General features: G+C 43.3%; 1 protein-coding gene across 1 annotated transcript in view; it reads left to right on the top strand.

The window, feature by feature from the left end:
- Positions 1-4,615: 4,615 nt before the first annotated feature.
- Positions 4,616-16,767, top strand: part of LOC144130113 (uncharacterized) — a 37,001-nt gene continuing 24,849 nt past the window's right edge. The window contains exon 1 of the mRNA XM_077664128.1: positions 4,616-4,724. Coding sequence (XP_077520254.1) covers positions 4,666-4,724 — 59 coding nt within the window. The 5' untranslated portion in view covers positions 4,616-4,665. The remainder of the gene's footprint in view (positions 4,725-16,767) is intronic.

Below are 16,767 nucleotides of genomic sequence, written 5' to 3'. Positions count from 1 at the left end.
AAATAAGCCAAAAATTCAAGAAACTACAAACAAAAAACAGATAGAAGCATATGGCTCCTTGGAATAAAAATACAAAAGCGACATAATTAAACATTGAAGAATAAATGGCAAGAAAGAGAAAGATTAACAGAGTAAAGTTAATACACGTTATACAATGTCTATCCACAACGGCATGAGAATAAAACGAGAATCATCAATAGCAGAAATAAAAGACAAAAACCTAATGCACTGGTAAGTTAACAATGTACTAAAATATGTTACGCAGAAGTAGTGGCTGATATTAGTTTATAAAATTTTTCCGGATCAGTGGTGGTAGCATCACCTGAAGGGAGAGCGTTCCAGTTGGTTATAGTGCGTGGAATGAATGAATGAATGAATGTGCATAATTAGATGTACAGCATGACAAGCGCTTAACTTTAAACGGATGGTCGCGGCGGTCAAAAATGGAGGAAGGCAAAGAAAAAAAGTCATTATGAAGCGTTGAGTGATGATACAGTTTATGAAAAAGTGATAAGCGTGCGACTTTACGACGGAGATATAGATCTTGCAGGTCAGCGCGTTTCTTCAATGCTGTGATGCTGGTATGACGTGAATAACCAGAGCAGATGAAACGAGCTGCGCGATTCTGCAATGATTCGATGTTATTTATTAAATATGCTTGGGTCCCAAATAGGCGAAGCATATTCAATTTTAGGTCGAATAAGAGTGGTGTAAGCCCGTAATCGGAGGTGAGAGGGAGCATGCTTTAAGAATATAAAAGGCTTAATGACCGATTAGCAGATGCAAGAATAAGGTTAACGTGGTGGTTCCATGTTTGGTCTGAATGAACGTGAAGACCGAGGTATTTATATGTGGTTACCAACTCGACTGGGGTGTTGTTTTAAGAATACGCTGTTTGAAATCGAGACATTCGGTTAGTAAAAGACAAATTTTGTTTTGGAAAGATTAAGTTGCATAAGCCAAGTAGAGCACCATGCTGTTACTGTCGCGGGGTTGGATTGTAAGGCTAGGTGATCTTCGTTAGTATAAATTTTGTGATAAATTACACATTCGTCAGCAAAAAGTCTGATTCAGGAAGAAATGGAGTTTGGTAAATCGTTAATAAATGTAAAAAAAGCAAGGGGCCAAGCACGCTTCCTTGTGGGACGCCAGAATGTACTTGGCTGAGAGACGAATTATGGTTATTGACACTGGTAAACTGAAACCTGGAACAGAGAAAATCTTTAACCCATGCAATTTATTATAGATACCTCAAGGGCCCTTGAGGGCTTTACATGAGGACAATAACAAGAGGGTGAATATTAAGAAGTGTTATAGTGTGTGGTATGCTGATAACAGGTATATATCTGTCGATAAGTGCAGCAAGTTTGTTGCTGAAAAGGTTCCACTTGTCCTCCACTGCACGTGTTAAGAAATCGAGAAGGAAGTCTTCACCAAAAACTGTCATCTCAGGGTTAATTTCATCGAAGTTTGCTCGGTTGTAGCACCTGATTTGTTTCTTGAGAGTTATTTTTTTATGGAGCTTGAAATTAATCTTTCCGGTGATTATAGAATGATTCGAAAGTCCTTCTAAGAGCGTAATATTAGAACAAAGATAAGGATTATCGGTTAAGACAAGATCCAGAACATTTGCAGAAGTGACGGAACAACGCGTGGGTTCAGAGATTAGTTGCTGCAATGAGAAGTCCAGGCAAGACTGGAGGAAAGCCCGAGCTTCCGGATCATTAGTTGGAGCAAATAGCAAGGACCAGTTAATTGTCGGAAACTTAAAATCACCTAGCAACAGGAAGCTTGACTTCGGAAACCGAACAGCAAGTTCGCCTAATATTCGATAAAATTTACTTAAGATTGAAGTGCTTATGTCAGGAGACTGGTAGACTACACTGCAGTAATGATAACAGAAGGGCCACATTGCAAGCAAACCCACACTGACTCCAGGCACGACGCGACGTCAATAAGCAAAGCGGTGGTCTCTTTCCTAACTGCTAGAAGTACACCACCACCCCTACGGCCCACACGGTCACAACGAAATGTGTTAAATTCAGAATCATAGCTGAAAAGGACATTTGTCAGGAATCGTGTCATTTAACCAAGTCTCGGTAAGCGCGATGATCGACGAACAGCACGGATCGATTAGTGAAGAAAGAGCCACGTTTTTAGAAAGAACACTTCTTATGTTGGTGTAGAGGAAGTTTGTACCCAAAACAGCGCAGCGCAGTGCAAGTGACCGCAAGGGTGGTCTGTCTGCCAATTTCTGAGGACTGGAAGGTCTGCGTCACTCTTGAGACACCCGCACTGCAAAATTGGCTTCGTTATCCCAGAAGTAAGACACACTATTGGTATACAGTTTCTCAAATACCAAACGCACTTTGACACCTTCTGATTTTACTGATTTTGCATACGTGAGTAGTTGGCGGCGTTTATTGCGAAAAATTTGACAGTAATCGCGTGAAATACTGAAGTTCGTATTCTTGAGCTTGTAGCCCCTACTCATGGCAGATTCAACTTCTTTTTCGTTCAACAACTTAGCAATAATAGGCCGGTTTTTGTCGTCTGAAAAACGTCTTATGCGGTGAGTTTAGGATAATGAAGATACAGTAAGACCAAATTTATCAGAACAAAATTCGTTAACAAGACGTTCAGAGTCTTCCCAAGTTTCAGCCTTATCATTGTCAGGAATGCCATAGAAATGAACGTTGGACCGGCGCGATCGGTTTTCCAGATCATCAGTTTTAACATGGATGTTAGACACATCGTGAGTGCAGCTCATGGAAGCCTCCGATGAACGTGTTGACTGATTCTTAAGTTCAAGTTCTTCCACACGTTTAGCTATAGAATTAAATTAATTTTGCAGGTCTGAACTTGTCTGGGTTTTGAACTCAAGTTCATGTACACGTTCAGTTACAAACTGCATATCCTTTTGCAAGTCGATATGAATGGTGAGGACCTTATTAACACTTTCAAGGATGTTCGCATGGCTAGCCTCGAGCCTTTGAACAGCGTCATAAACAAGCTCCAGCTTTTCCTCCCGATGCCTTTGTTGTAGGAGACGGGTTCATTTCAATGTCCCCTCCCAGAACCAAAAAGCGCCATATATACATTGCCACAGTGTGAAAACGGTTCAGGACTTGGGGAGGGGGGCATGACACCGCTAAAAAGCAGACATCGTCATCATCTCGATAACAGGAATATTCGTAACAACTAACCTGAAACAGCATGAACGGTGAGTGGCGTGGCATTTCGACAGCAGTGCCGTGGCCGAAGGGGACGGTGAAAATCGCATCCCAGCAAACAGCGTACCTCCCCAGGTCCGCCAAGAAAGGATGGAATGTCCTAGTCCCCGTAGAACATTTATAGAACATTTCCAGGCCGTAGACGCAGGACACAGAAACACAAGCAAAAGGGCAGTGCGCCCACTAATGGCCTAGAAACGTTTTTTAGAGGTTGTTAAGCAGAAACAAAAACAAATCATAGCAATTTGGTCCCAGAAAGGTAACCGGGAGAATGTTTTTGGGACCAATGCTTTTCACCAAAAAATACAAATTTACTCCTCGCTCCCTTTTCTCTCCCTCGCGCCAAAAGCTACGGGGAGAGAAGGTTTTGCTCTTGCACTCGCCGTTTTGAGAGATCAAACAGTTTTGTTCGAACAGCCGAAGAAAGCGCAGTTCACCCCGCATCTCTCGTGGGCCGTCGGCTCCATGCTGCAGGCAGGCAGGCGGCGGCGGTCTGCCTTTTCATCGCACCGCCGGGAGCGGCGGTCACCAACGTGCCCGCCTTCTATAGTGTTTCCAACTTCAGCAAGGTGCGGCTGTCCCTGCAGGCATCTCCAACTACCAGCAGACCTCGTTGCGCCGCTGTCTAGCAGAGGCGTAGTAATGGCCTCCCGTCGCTCGCCCGGCTTCCTCGCTGGACGGAAGCCATCTTGCGCACACGTATTCGCGCAGCCCCTAGCCGCTCGCGCGGAAGCCCCAGCGCGCGGCAGCTCTTGCTCTCACCACTGGGCTGTCGTGAACTTCGTAGCTACGGATTCATGGCAGCTTTCCCGCGCACCTCGGCGTGCCCACATAATTCCTTTTGGAACTGGTGCAGCGGCGCGCGGCGCATCGCAAGTCTTTTGTGCAGCTTCACGGCCTTACACCATAATGGCGCTCTTACAGGCTTTCAAGGCAATGGGCGACTCCTAGCGCGCACTCTGCATCCCTGAGCGCCTCCGACGAATGTGGCGTGTTGTTTGTGGCAGCGTGGCCGTCCACTGCGGTCATAGGCGGGAGAGATCTTCGGAGACCCACCAGACTCTTGCTGCGAGTGCCCACGGATAATTAACCTGCTCTACCTACATTGCCGTCCTGCCGCAGCGGTATATTTTGTGTTGTGTTCGCGTCGCTGACTCCTAACCCCACCGGATTACTTGTGCCTTGATCACCTTGATCTCGCTTCCCACGCCGTATTGTGCCGCACGCGCGGTCTGCTATACCATGGATGCGGCGCGCCAGGGCTCCTACCTCAAGACGTCCCCTCTTTCCATCGGCCGGCTCCAAGCAGTCTTATCTCGACACTTAGTCACAAGAAAAGTAAAACGGAGGTGTAACGAGTATGTAACGTGTGTGTTTGAGCGTTCTCTGTGCCGTGAGAAGGCGCAGGACAGAAGGCAGCTGCGTTGAATTCATGTATATAGTTGCAGCATTTTATTTCATCCCCGAGTTTCCGTTGGCAACGTCATCAAGGTATGTTGGTTTATGCTCGTTTTTTATTTTCGCCTCGTAGAATTAATTTTTTTTCTCCTGTTTTGATAACACGCTCCAAAAAGCTTACTCTGAGGCTCGTGCGAAAGGCAAAACGAGAGGTAGGTTTCAAACTGCAGAATATCCGTGACCTGAAACCGCGTATCTGTATCGTACGCCCATCTCGTCATTTCTTTTGGCACCCAGGTTGCTCTTTATATGCGTTTGCTTCTGCGTGTGCTTAAGGTGCATCAACTTCCAGCCTGTATTATGTTTTTATTGCTTAATTTTTTTCAGATTACTCAGAGCTAGAGAAAACTTTGGCCATTATTATATGCTGGTGCCGTAGTGCTCCGTACACTGTGTTAAATGGTCTTTCATTACATATAATGGAGGTGATAAGGCAAAAAGCTGCGTACGCAGCTTGACTAAGGCCTTATCCCCTCAAAGGCAAAACAGTAGTGAACACAGACCGAACACCGATCAGAAACTAGTAACAAAGTATAATGAAGACAATAGTTACAAATGTACAATAGATTCAAGTATCTGCGCAAAAGAAAAACAAATTTCGGTTAGGAGCAAACACAAAATGCAGTGATAGGCCAAGCCGACAACACAATGAAGAAATTATGGGTACGGAAGGAGTATGAGTAGCACAGCATATTATGACGTGAAGCAATGAAGGCACATAAAAATGTCTAGCACATCATTTGACATAGGAAACCAAAGGAAAAAAACGGTTAGGTTCTTACTCGCTGAGCATTAGAAATAGCCATAAGGACACAAAAGTATGGTACAGCTGCACTTTGCTTAAGATATAAAACTAATAAGGACATTACAAAAATAGTGTCGTGAATCATCATGAAGGAAAAAAAAAGTTGTTTTAAATGTTTGAGGTGAATGTTAAGAATGTCTATATTTTCTTGAAGAAAATTGTTGAGAAGAGTTGGTATCTGATATTTTAGAGATTGTGTTGCATAATTAGTTCGATAATGCTCTACTTTCCAGTATAAGGGATTTCGCGTATTATAACCGGATGGCTCTTTGATTTCCAACTCACCAAGGTTAATAAGATAATTATTGTTCTGTAGTTTGCCACGAATCAAACATTTACAAAGCTGGTATTTATGTATATCATTAACGCTTAGCAAATTCAGGTTATGGAGCAAGGGTGCAATCGGATGATCATAGGCAGACCGGGTCATAACACGGATTGCCTTATTTTGGAGCCGGGACAGTTTAAACTTGTTGCTTAGTGTGGTAGTACCCCATACAAGAATGCAATAATTTATGTGCGACATGAACAGAGAATGGTATAGGATTAATGCTATTTTCTGAGGAAGGTAGTCTCTATGGCGATGAAAAATACCTACCATGTTTCCTAACTTGGAAGCTATGTGGTCCACATGGGCGTCCCAAGACAAGGTTTCTGTAAATAATACGCCTAGCGTTTTAAAACTAGGTACTATCCTACTGTGCAATTATTGAGGGTAAGTGTTGTGCTTTGCGGAACAGATCGAGACTTTGCGCGATAAATGATGGCTTTAGTTTTTGTTTCATTAATTACTAGACCATTTGCCCTTGCCCAGTTACTAACTTTACGTAGAATTGAGTTACCGGTACCAAGAAGTTCTGTGCACGTGTCTGATGAGAGTAATATGGTGGTGTCGTCTGCATATATTACAAATTCTGCTCGGGCATCAATTGCTGAAATGTCATTAAGATATATGTTAAATAAAAGTGGACCCAATATACTGCCTTGAGGAACTCCAGAGTTAATTGGCAACGGACATGATGGGTGATCGTTTATGTTTACGTACTGGGAGCGATTACTCAAATAAGACTTCAGTAAGTCTAAAGGTGGGCCGTATATACCATAATATTGTAATTTGTCAATAAGAAGATTGCGATTCATGTAGTCGAATGCTTTAGTGAAATCAATGAATATGCTTAGTAAAAATTTCTTAGCCTCCAGATTTTTAATTATATATTCTTTCTGCTTAAGAAGAGCTAACTGAGTTGATCGGTACTTGCGAAAACCGTACTGATCGTCGCTTAGTATGGACCTCCTTCACCCCGCGACGTCACTAAGATGCGGTGGCGCTGATGTTAGCAGCGACTTTCGCATGGTAGGCAGAACAGGTTCCGCTTGCCCGTGCCTACCGCAGCTGCTTCAAGCCTGTGCACTGCAGAAGCAGCATGTATTGACCAGCTGCGTCACTGCTGGATCCGCGCAGTAGCATAAAAAATATTAAATTAGCCTCGATAGGTTTCTCGCGCATAAATGCCGCATTCGGAAACTGGCTAACAGGCATTGGGCCACGGTAGTAAAGCACGAAGTCTGGGAGTCGATAGGCACTGCCACTCAATGCACTTAATAGCATGTAATTTACTGCGTTCATTCACCTGAACTTCAGGATAGTAGGCTGATAATTTCTCAAGGGAAAAAAAAAAGATATATGCAGCTGCACACGTACTTATCACCTTGAGCCGGAGTGCACGGGGCGCCGACAGGTTCACTCACCCCCAAGGAATGCGTTTTTTTGTTAATAGCACAGCATGTTTTAATGGCGCGTTTTATGACATTTAATATTTACTTGAAACTGTTTCTTGATCTGACGATGTAATTATTTCATTCGAGTAGAAAGAAGTCTGGTAAGTTGTGTCAATCTTGCGTGGTCGCGTTGGTGTGCTTAGAATAGCGTACCTTAAGTGTGCTAAACGCCATATGCTTTTTCATTGCATCATGCATGTGTCATGTTTCATGAGGTAGTACATGATCGCGAAGCTTGTTTGGAATGAAGCAGCCGCAGGCGTGCTACTAACAGACACGTGGCAAGATTGAGAGGGGACGTGACAATGAAAAGTGTTTTCGTTATTCATGCATGCGATATGTAACTAAACTTGGTGCAAATATGAAATTTTTACGCTAGTTTCAGTAATTCCTTTTATTTATAGCTATACCTAGTGCAGTTCTGGGTAATTATAATTAACACCGTCGTCAAGTCCGTCAAGTCCCCCCAAGGTCTCAAATAATTGAGTAGATAGTGCGGGAGTTTTTTTTATGCCAGCATGTACATAAAGCCCTGTTCTGTACGATGACGCGATTAGTTCTTTTTCTATATGACAGTACTTATGCATGCATAGTTACATGAAAGCGTTTCTTACAAGAAATAACTAACACAGTACTGCACGTGTAGGGAAAAAAATCGAGATTTATTACGCTCCTCAACGTCTCAGGAATAGTTTGCGACAAATGGAATCATTTGATTTTCATGCGAATTACGAAGGTGAGTGATCCAGTCGCAGAAAATGTGAGAGGTCACAAAACATACCTTAAAGTTTATGGCATCTTCGCTTTCGCTTTGGTCAAAGAAATGCGGCACTGAAATCAAATAAATTACCTCACAATTTTTGACGACCACACTTCTAAAAAGCGTAATTTATAAATTTGTACTCAATATTTTGCTATAATTTTTCGCCACGAAACTAGACTTCAGGGCTAGGGAAGAAAATAATTCTAGAAATCAAAAATTTTCACCAAATCGACCGGCTTAACAAGATGACAAGTCGGCCTGGCTGGTGCGTGGTCATGCGGCTAAAAACAGCGCTAAGCGAGACAGGAGATCGGGGACACGACGCTGTCCCCACTTTTCGCGCAGCGCGACACGTACGTATGTCAGCAGACGATGAGCGCACGTCTGCTCCGACGAAACAACGCCAGCACTTCCCCTCACTATTGTCCCGAAGTAAAATCATTCCGGCTAGTGCAGAGTGTCAAAGCTTGTTTTATTCAATGCCTAGCGCATAAATAAACGGCAGGAACGCTTTCTATATGTTTACTACTAACCATATATACAATACACAGTGGCAAACTATTTCTCTTTATAGGCCTCACGTGGCCAACGCGAGCTCGTGTACTTCAACGAATTACCATGTTGGAAGCATCGACCATTGCTATGATTCGCAGAAACTGGAAACGCGCCTACAAGCCTTGAAAACCCACGGTCAACACCTATCCGCGATGCCACTCCCCGACCTTTTGCCTACCACGAGCTCGCTAGCGACTGCAGCGCCACCTCGTTTGTTTACAAACATGCAGGAGGTCCATATTCATATTTTCACAGTATGATGTAAGCCGTTTGTGAATTAATTTTTCAAGTCCTTTCGAGAAGACTGGCAAGATAGAAATAGGACGGTAGCTATTGAGATTATTTTTTTCACCTTTTTTTATGGATGACAGTTACTTTCGCTAACTGCATTGATGCAGGAAAGACACCATCTCTGAAGCACATATTAAATATATCAGTAAGAATGAGGGCTATGATGTCTAGTACAAATTTGATAGGCTTGATTTGCATGTTATACGCATCACAGCTGCAACTGTTTTTGAGGGACATAAACGCGGTGATTACTTCGTTCTCAGTTACTGGATGGAGATACATACTGTTTGTGTGGTTAGGTTTTATAAAAGAACTTGCAGCACCGGTCAACGTCGGTGTCGGCAAATTAGCAAAGTATTCATTGAATACATTCGCTAAGTCAGAACCGGATATTGTTCGACCATTTATGACAAGATCGTCTACACAACTTGAAGATGCTGACCGATTTAAGAGACTGTTTAGTTTGTTCCACGTAACTTTAACGTCACTGGCGGTACTTTGAAATGAATTTTCAAGGTAACTTACTTTAGCAACCTTCAGTGCTTTATTAAGATTGTTGCGGTATTTTTTGAACTCGCGCAAGTCGCTGACTTCACGGGTGGCTAAGAATTTGCGAAACAGTTGATTCTTCATGGTAATTTTGGTTAACAATTGAGTCGTTATCCGAGGTTTTCGAATTCTTTTAGAGGTACGATATTCTATAACAGGAAACTATTGATTATAAAAGTGTACTTAATTTGTCACGGAACAAATCAAATGCGTCACCTGCGTTAACAGCATTTATCACATACGACCAATCGACGTTCTGTAGATCCTGACAAAACCTTATCAAACTTGAAGGCAAAATTTTCTGATACAAAACAGATCGCGCGGTGTTTATTCGTTTTCTACCTAACTTAACACATATAAAAATTGGAAGATGATCACTGAAGCCGTAAGCCATAACTCCTGACACAGTTTGGTTTAATTCGTAATTAGTTAGAAATAAACCAATTAGCGTTGCAGAACTGCATGTAACTCTTGTGGGTAGTTTAATGGTATTTTTTATGTAATGTGTCTTAAGTAGAAGACTGAGCTCTTTCACAGCTGATGAATTTGAAAGAATGTTAAGATTAAAATCACCGCCACAGACAACATGAAGTCTATTCTCATTAACATATGTAAAAAGACGTTCGAGAAACGCAAAAAAAAGGTGAATAATTTCCTTCTGGTGGCCTGTATATTGTTACCAGTATGGTTTTGTCGCATAGTACTGATAGTACTTCTATATCTCTAGTGCAAAGTGTAAAAGATGGCAGCAGCTCATACTTTATGGTGTCATGTAATAATAAGGATACACCCCCTCCACGACTGTATGTTCTGTTCAAGTTGCATGTATTGTAACCAGGAAGTCTGTAGGCGTCCATATTACATGTGTACCAAGTTTCAGAGAACATTATAACCTGATATTGAATTCTTGACTGACTGAAAAATGTGTCTAGTAAAGTACTTTTATTTCTTGCCGACTGCTTGTTCACGTGAAATACCTTAAACGAAGTTTCGAAACCTGCACCAAGAAAGTTGTATATATTATCTGGATCTATGTAACATTCACCTGACATTCAAGAAAAAAAGAATCCGCTTAACCAAACAACAACCATGGAAACTACAGTTCTATCGTTGCCAGGTCACCTACTGTCTTGACTCGCCACGCATTCTCGCCATCTTTCCGCCTGACAAAGATCTTTGCATTCCTGTGCCATGCATACTGGAAGTTGTGGCTTTTCGCCCATTGTTTCGCGTCCCAAAGAAGAGCCCTGCAATGCTTAGTCAAGTTTTCTTGAATGTAAACTGAAGTTCCAGATGTCTTTAGCGCATGCCTTTTCTGAAACCATTCGTCCCGCGTGTCTTGTGCAGCAAACCGTACGATGACACCGGGCGTCTTATCTGGCTTAGGCGGCAGTCGATGAACTGTTACAATATCTGCTTTCGAGAGGGGTGTGACTTCCAGTGACTGCGCTACATCATTTACTTTTGCTAGCAGGTCCTCATTTTCTGTTTCCTTGATACCGTGTATTTCTAGGTTGAGCTTGCGGTTCCGCCATTCCAAATCATTCAGTTGCTCCTGTACGGACGGCAATGCAATGTCTGTCTTTGCTACTAGCGCCTGGACTCTGTTCTTGATGTCCTTTATCTCATTGTCATGACGCGCGGTGTCAGCAAGAATTTTGTCATATTTATCCGACATTAGCTGTACAGATGCTTCAATGTTTTCAACAGTGTCTTTCAATGACATGAGAGCGCTGAGCTTCTCTTCAATGTCGTATAAGACATAGCTGATGTCAGGCCTGTCCTCATTCTGCTGCGCAACACTGCTCTCAGCTGCGTCAGCCTTGTGCTTTCCTTTCGCATTACCTCTTGATTTGCTAACACGACATGTCTGACATCGCCATGTCTTTCGTGTCACTTCCCTCATTGCAATATATTGCGTTTCTGAGGTGCCGCAACACTTTCCTAAGTGGTAGACGTATTCACACTCATTACATTTTAGGTAATGTTCACTGTCGACCTCTACATTGCACGCTACACACGTTAAGCAGTCATCATCACTCATCATTCAGAGCAAAATACACACTTTTGAATCACAGCGTGTGATTACAGCCTCTGGGGATGACCACGGTCAATTGAAGAGACGATGGACCTGCCAAGTTGTCGTGCCTGTGAAAAACAGGAGTGCGGCTTAGAATGATGTTTCCTGCGTCACCGTTGCTGCCAGAGTGCATACATATGCGTCTCCTGTTTGTATTCATTTAAATGCAAATAGCACATCTAATAAACTGAAATTACATTTGTACTGCGCTGCTATTTCCTGTTATATGGGCGGGATCGGGCGACTTTTTGAATTCATATTTCCTTTGTGTGTAAAATTCTAGCATATTTCATGTTCTTGTGGCGGGAGCAACGCAGCACGTAACAAAAAAGAGAGAGGCGGGAATCGACGCTAACAACCAGATTTTTAATGCGCGTTCGTCGAATATATACATCTCGCTCGTGCAATAAGGAAAGGACAAAAGCATGACAAACGCATAAGATGTACACGTAGTAAAATATTAGGGAAACGCACGCAAATAATCAATTTCGCTGTCACGAAACGCTATCGAAAGTATGCTGACGCATATACGTCACTCTTTTGTCGGATGTTGAAGGCTTCTTCAATCTCCCTGGTCCGTTAGTCAAAATACGACGTGATGACCGTTGTGTTGCTAAGCTGCAGGTCACATTCGTGCTCTCTGCAGTGTTTTGCTAATTCACTGCTGATGGCGCCCTTTAGGGATATTTTGTGCTCTCGAAGCCGTTCATTCAAACAGCGTCCTGTTTGGCCAATGTAGGTGCGTCCGCATGACAGAGGTATTTTATATACCCTCTTCTCACACATTTCAGATGTTTTTTTCCGGTGCTTTTTCTTGCATTGATTTTTCTTTGCTCGCTATTCACTTTGGCGCACAGGCTTCTTAATTTTTTTGGGTGCTGACATGAGCACTTTTGCACCAGCTCTTGCGCCTATCATTTTGAGACTGGGAAATGCCATTAATGTATGGAATGACCGCGTACGGCTTCCTCTCTTCTGATGTGGTTGTGACATATTTTCTGCCTATAAGTGCTTGCAGAATCCATTCTGGGACACTGGATATATCAGTCTCGTCGGTAACCCAGCTGCTGCTTTCAGCCGACTGTTCTGGGCGTCAAAACTGCCTTGAACTTCATGATGACAGGATCTCCGTGGTGGTCTTGACGTCGTCTTTGAGTGCAGCGATCCACATCGTTAGGTTGTTGATCTGACCGGGGGCAATCTGCTCTCGTAAGCGTCTGAACCTATCCCAGTCGGTAATGCGAGTGCGCATGGGGTGCAGTTTGTGCAATTTCGTGTCAAATGCCGTGGCTAGCATGTAATGGTCGCTTCCCAGCGTGTGTTTTGTGTTGGACCAGCGGGCGTCGCGAATGTTTTCGGAGAATGTGAGATCCGGTGAGTATCTAAGCTAACGCTATTTCCGACCCGCGTGTTTTCTTGGGGATCGTCAAGAATTGTGAGGTCCAGGTTTTGGACCGTTTGCCATACCTTGGTGCCCTTGGGGTTGTTTTTGCGATAACCCCAAACTGAATGTTGGGCGTTAAAGTCGCCTACCACCAGGAGTTATGCCCTGGCGGCCAGGCGCGTGGCTTTAAGCAGTAGGTCGGGAATGCCTGAACCTCTGTCTTTCGGGGAACTGTATAAGTTCAGAATAAAGAGATTTGCGTCTCCCTTTTTGCTCGGCACAATTTCTAGTAACGTGTAACGTGCGTTAGAACTGTCTATAGTGTGTTGTATCGCTGTAATGTTGCGTTGCACAAAGGTAAACGGGGTGGTCGCCGTCGTCACTGCGTTCGAGGGGGAATGAATGCTTTTAGCCTGGTAATTTTGCCGGGCCGCTAGCTTCCGAAGCGGTTTCTTTTCTCCTCTTCCCCCTCACTAGGTCAAGGGTGGAGATGTACTGCGCCGCACTGCCTTCGATTTTCGGTATAAGGTACTAATGGTCGTTCGTTACGGCGTTCGGCTTCCTGTCGTCCAAGCACGGTCGCGGATCTTTGCCTGGTGCCTCTTACAAGTATCAGAAAAGAGGTGTAGTCGCTCTCTACTAGCTCTATCACGCCAAGTTCCAGCACGTGCTTTATCTCTGCCTCAATTATTTCTTTCTGCCTTGGAGAAACTCTGCTCGGTTTGGACCTTACCGGATCGGTCGAAGTTAGCTCTGTCTCATGCGTGATGAAATTTGTCTTCCCCGGCCGGCCGCTAAAACTCTCCTGGAATTCGCACGGCCGTCGCCTCCATACCTGCAGTTGGTTCGGCTCTAGAGCCATGTTGTGGAATGGGACATGATTTCCTCTATTCTGTTCGTAGCATGTTCGTTCATGCTGCCTTTCCACTCAGTGTTTTCGATTTATAGCTCTTCAGGGATATTTACGCCCATGTTTACAACCCCGCTCCTTTCTACATAGGGCTTCATTAAATTGCAATGGTAGATCTTTATCTGCTGGCGTCTCTCTGGCATTTTCAAAGTGTAGTATAGTTTCTGACAGCTGATCTAAAACCTCTACTGATCCGTCCTAGTGAACTTCCATCTTATTTTTGCGTGCGGACCTGACAATAAGCACACGATATCCCACCTTGAAGGTTCCTAGTCTAAACCCATAGTAAGTCTTCGCAGTATCCTGAGCCCTTTTGAGATTCTGGTCCACTAGCTCTCACGCGGCAGTCAGACGGTTTAGCAACTGCAACACATACTCAACTACTGATTGACTCTCTCCTGTCCCCTCCCACATCTTGTTTGTTGTGTTTGTTTGTTGTATTGGGTTTTATGGCACATAGGCAGCTAAGGCCATCATGCGCCAAGCTCAAGGTATAGAATACTGTTTCTCTAGGGTGTTTAGGAATGTGGAGAATCATCGATGGTGAGGATGGCCTAAAAAGATTGTACTGCCTGGTAATAACCGAGAAGAAAATTGTATATGTCTAATGGTAAAAGCCTTTAAGAAGGCCAGGTAGCCTCAACGGCTATCCTTGGCTGGGCAAGGACCCTGAGGGTCCCAACCAATAAAATAAAAAATAAAGACCTCAGCTTTCCTCTCAGGAATGAGAAAGTGGCTGAAGTGTATCATGAAATAAAGCGAGCTAGTGGTTCAAAATTTATAGTTTTTCAAGTACCCCTGCTCCTTTTAAGAAGCTAAAAATAGAAGGTATGTTAACAATGGCATTATCATCTGAGAACAGTGTTGGATGGAAGGGAATGCATTCATTATAAAATTAAGTAAAGTACTTTTTTCTCAGTTTTTCCAGTTTAACACAAGAGAATAAAATGTAGTTAACCATGAGTTCATCTCCGCATTTTGGCAAACAGGTTTGTCTTGTTTTGTTAGCAGGAAGTTGCGCGCAATGTGCGTGTGGCCTATTCGGAGACGGCATAAGATCACTTCCTTGAAACGTACCTGGTGCACACTCGACTCAAATTCGCCTAAAACCGGCTTTACCTAGTGTAGTTTATTATTAACATCGCTCTTCCAAGTCGACTGCCATTTTCCCCTTAATTTCTGTTGTACTAATTTCATGCAATCATTAAAGGGTATATTTACTTTTTTTATTTCCTTGCCACGAGCTTTAGCAGCACACAAATCTGCTCTCTCATTGCCTTTTATTCCCACATGACTCGGGACCCAGCACAGTTTTATATTTTGTCCTTGAGCTGTGGCAGTTACTGTGTTGTGTATGATGTTACCAAGCAGAGGGGTGCTTGCGTTTTTAGAATGGAGAGCTGCAAGTACACCTAAGGAGTCTGAGTAAATAATAGCGTTTTTGAGCTTCTCGCTTAGTATTTTTTCTATGGCCACACATACTGCGCAACATTCTGCAGTGAAGATGATGGAACACTGTGGTAGTCGTACTATTTCCTCCGAATTCCCTCGCACCACTGCGCTTCCTACGTAACTATCTGTTTTTGATCCATCAGTATAAAATTGTGTAAAACTACTGTATTTTTCTTCAAGGGCAAGGAATTCTTGTATTGTATGTTGCTGTGGAGTTTGTTTCTTACGGAAATGTGTGAGAGTGAGGTCACAGATTGCAGGAAAATTGTACCATTGAGGCAGTGGACCTCGTCTTCGAGCAATGCCAGGTAATTTTTCCAGTACGCCGAGGTTTAGGCGCATCTCTTCAAAACGCTGGAGAAGTGGCCTTAATATAGCTAATGGTTTGTTGTTAACTAGACGGGCACTTTGTGACTATTTGGTGACATATTTTTAGGTAGTGAACGGATTTTTTAAATGTACAAGCATGTGAGCATGGTTCTTCTGTCTGTAAGTGATGGTTCGTTGGTTTCCACATACAGACTGTTTATGGGTGACGTCCTGTATGCACCGGTGGAAAGGCGCAAGCCTAAATTATGTACTGGGTCTAGCCGCTTAAGGTACGATTGCCTCGCTGATCCATAAACTATGCATCCGTAATCTAATGTAGAGCGTACTACATAGCGATGAATCTGTAAAAGACAAGTCCTATCGGAACCCCAGTGTTTTCGTGAGAGTACTTTTAGTATATTCAGAGATTTAGAAGCTTTCTTTGTGAGGGTGTTTATGTGTGGTAGGAATGTGAGCTTTTTGTCAAAAGTTATTCCTAGAAATTTGTGCTCTTCTTGAACTGGTAGAGCGACTTCATTTATATACAGGGAGGGATCAGTGTGCAGTCCTTTTCTAAGCGAGAACAGAACAGCTACTCACTTTTTGCGTAGGAAACTTGAAACCATTTTTATTTGCCCATGATGTTAGTTTATTTACTGTCAGCTGCAATTTCCTCTCACACGATGTAACGCTAGAGGATGTGCAAGCAATCTGGAGATCGTCGACATAGACTGAATACATGATACACTTTGGAATTATTTCTGCTAGGGAATTCGTTTTTACTATAAAAAGCGTGGTGCTTAAAATGCACCCCTAAGGCACACCCTTCTCTTGAATGATGTCCTTAGAAAGAGTGGCACCCAGGCGTACTTGAAATGAACGGTTGTCACTCAAGCATTTCAGCATTTCTGCCGCGGATGCCGAAATCTCCAAGATCCCGCAGTATGCCAAACCTCCGTGTGGTGTCATAGGCTTTCTCTAAATCGAAAAAGACCGCAAGGCAGGGTTGCTTGTGTATAAATGCTTCTCGGACTGTGTTCTCTAGACAGACTAGATGGTCGGTTGTAGAGCGCGCCTTTTAAACCCACACTGATGGATGTCAAGAAGATCACGGGATTGTAATAGAAGCATTATACTAATGTTAAGGACGCTTTCAAAGGATTTGACAAGTACGCTTGTTAGGGCTATAGGCCTGTAAT

This window comes from Amblyomma americanum, chromosome 4 (assembly GCF_052857255.1).
Source record: "Amblyomma americanum isolate KBUSLIRL-KWMA chromosome 4, ASM5285725v1, whole genome shotgun sequence".
In the NCBI taxonomy this organism is placed as follows: domain Eukaryota; kingdom Metazoa; phylum Arthropoda; class Arachnida; order Ixodida; family Ixodidae; genus Amblyomma; species Amblyomma americanum.
This window is presented reverse-complemented; position numbering and strand designations above follow the sequence as displayed.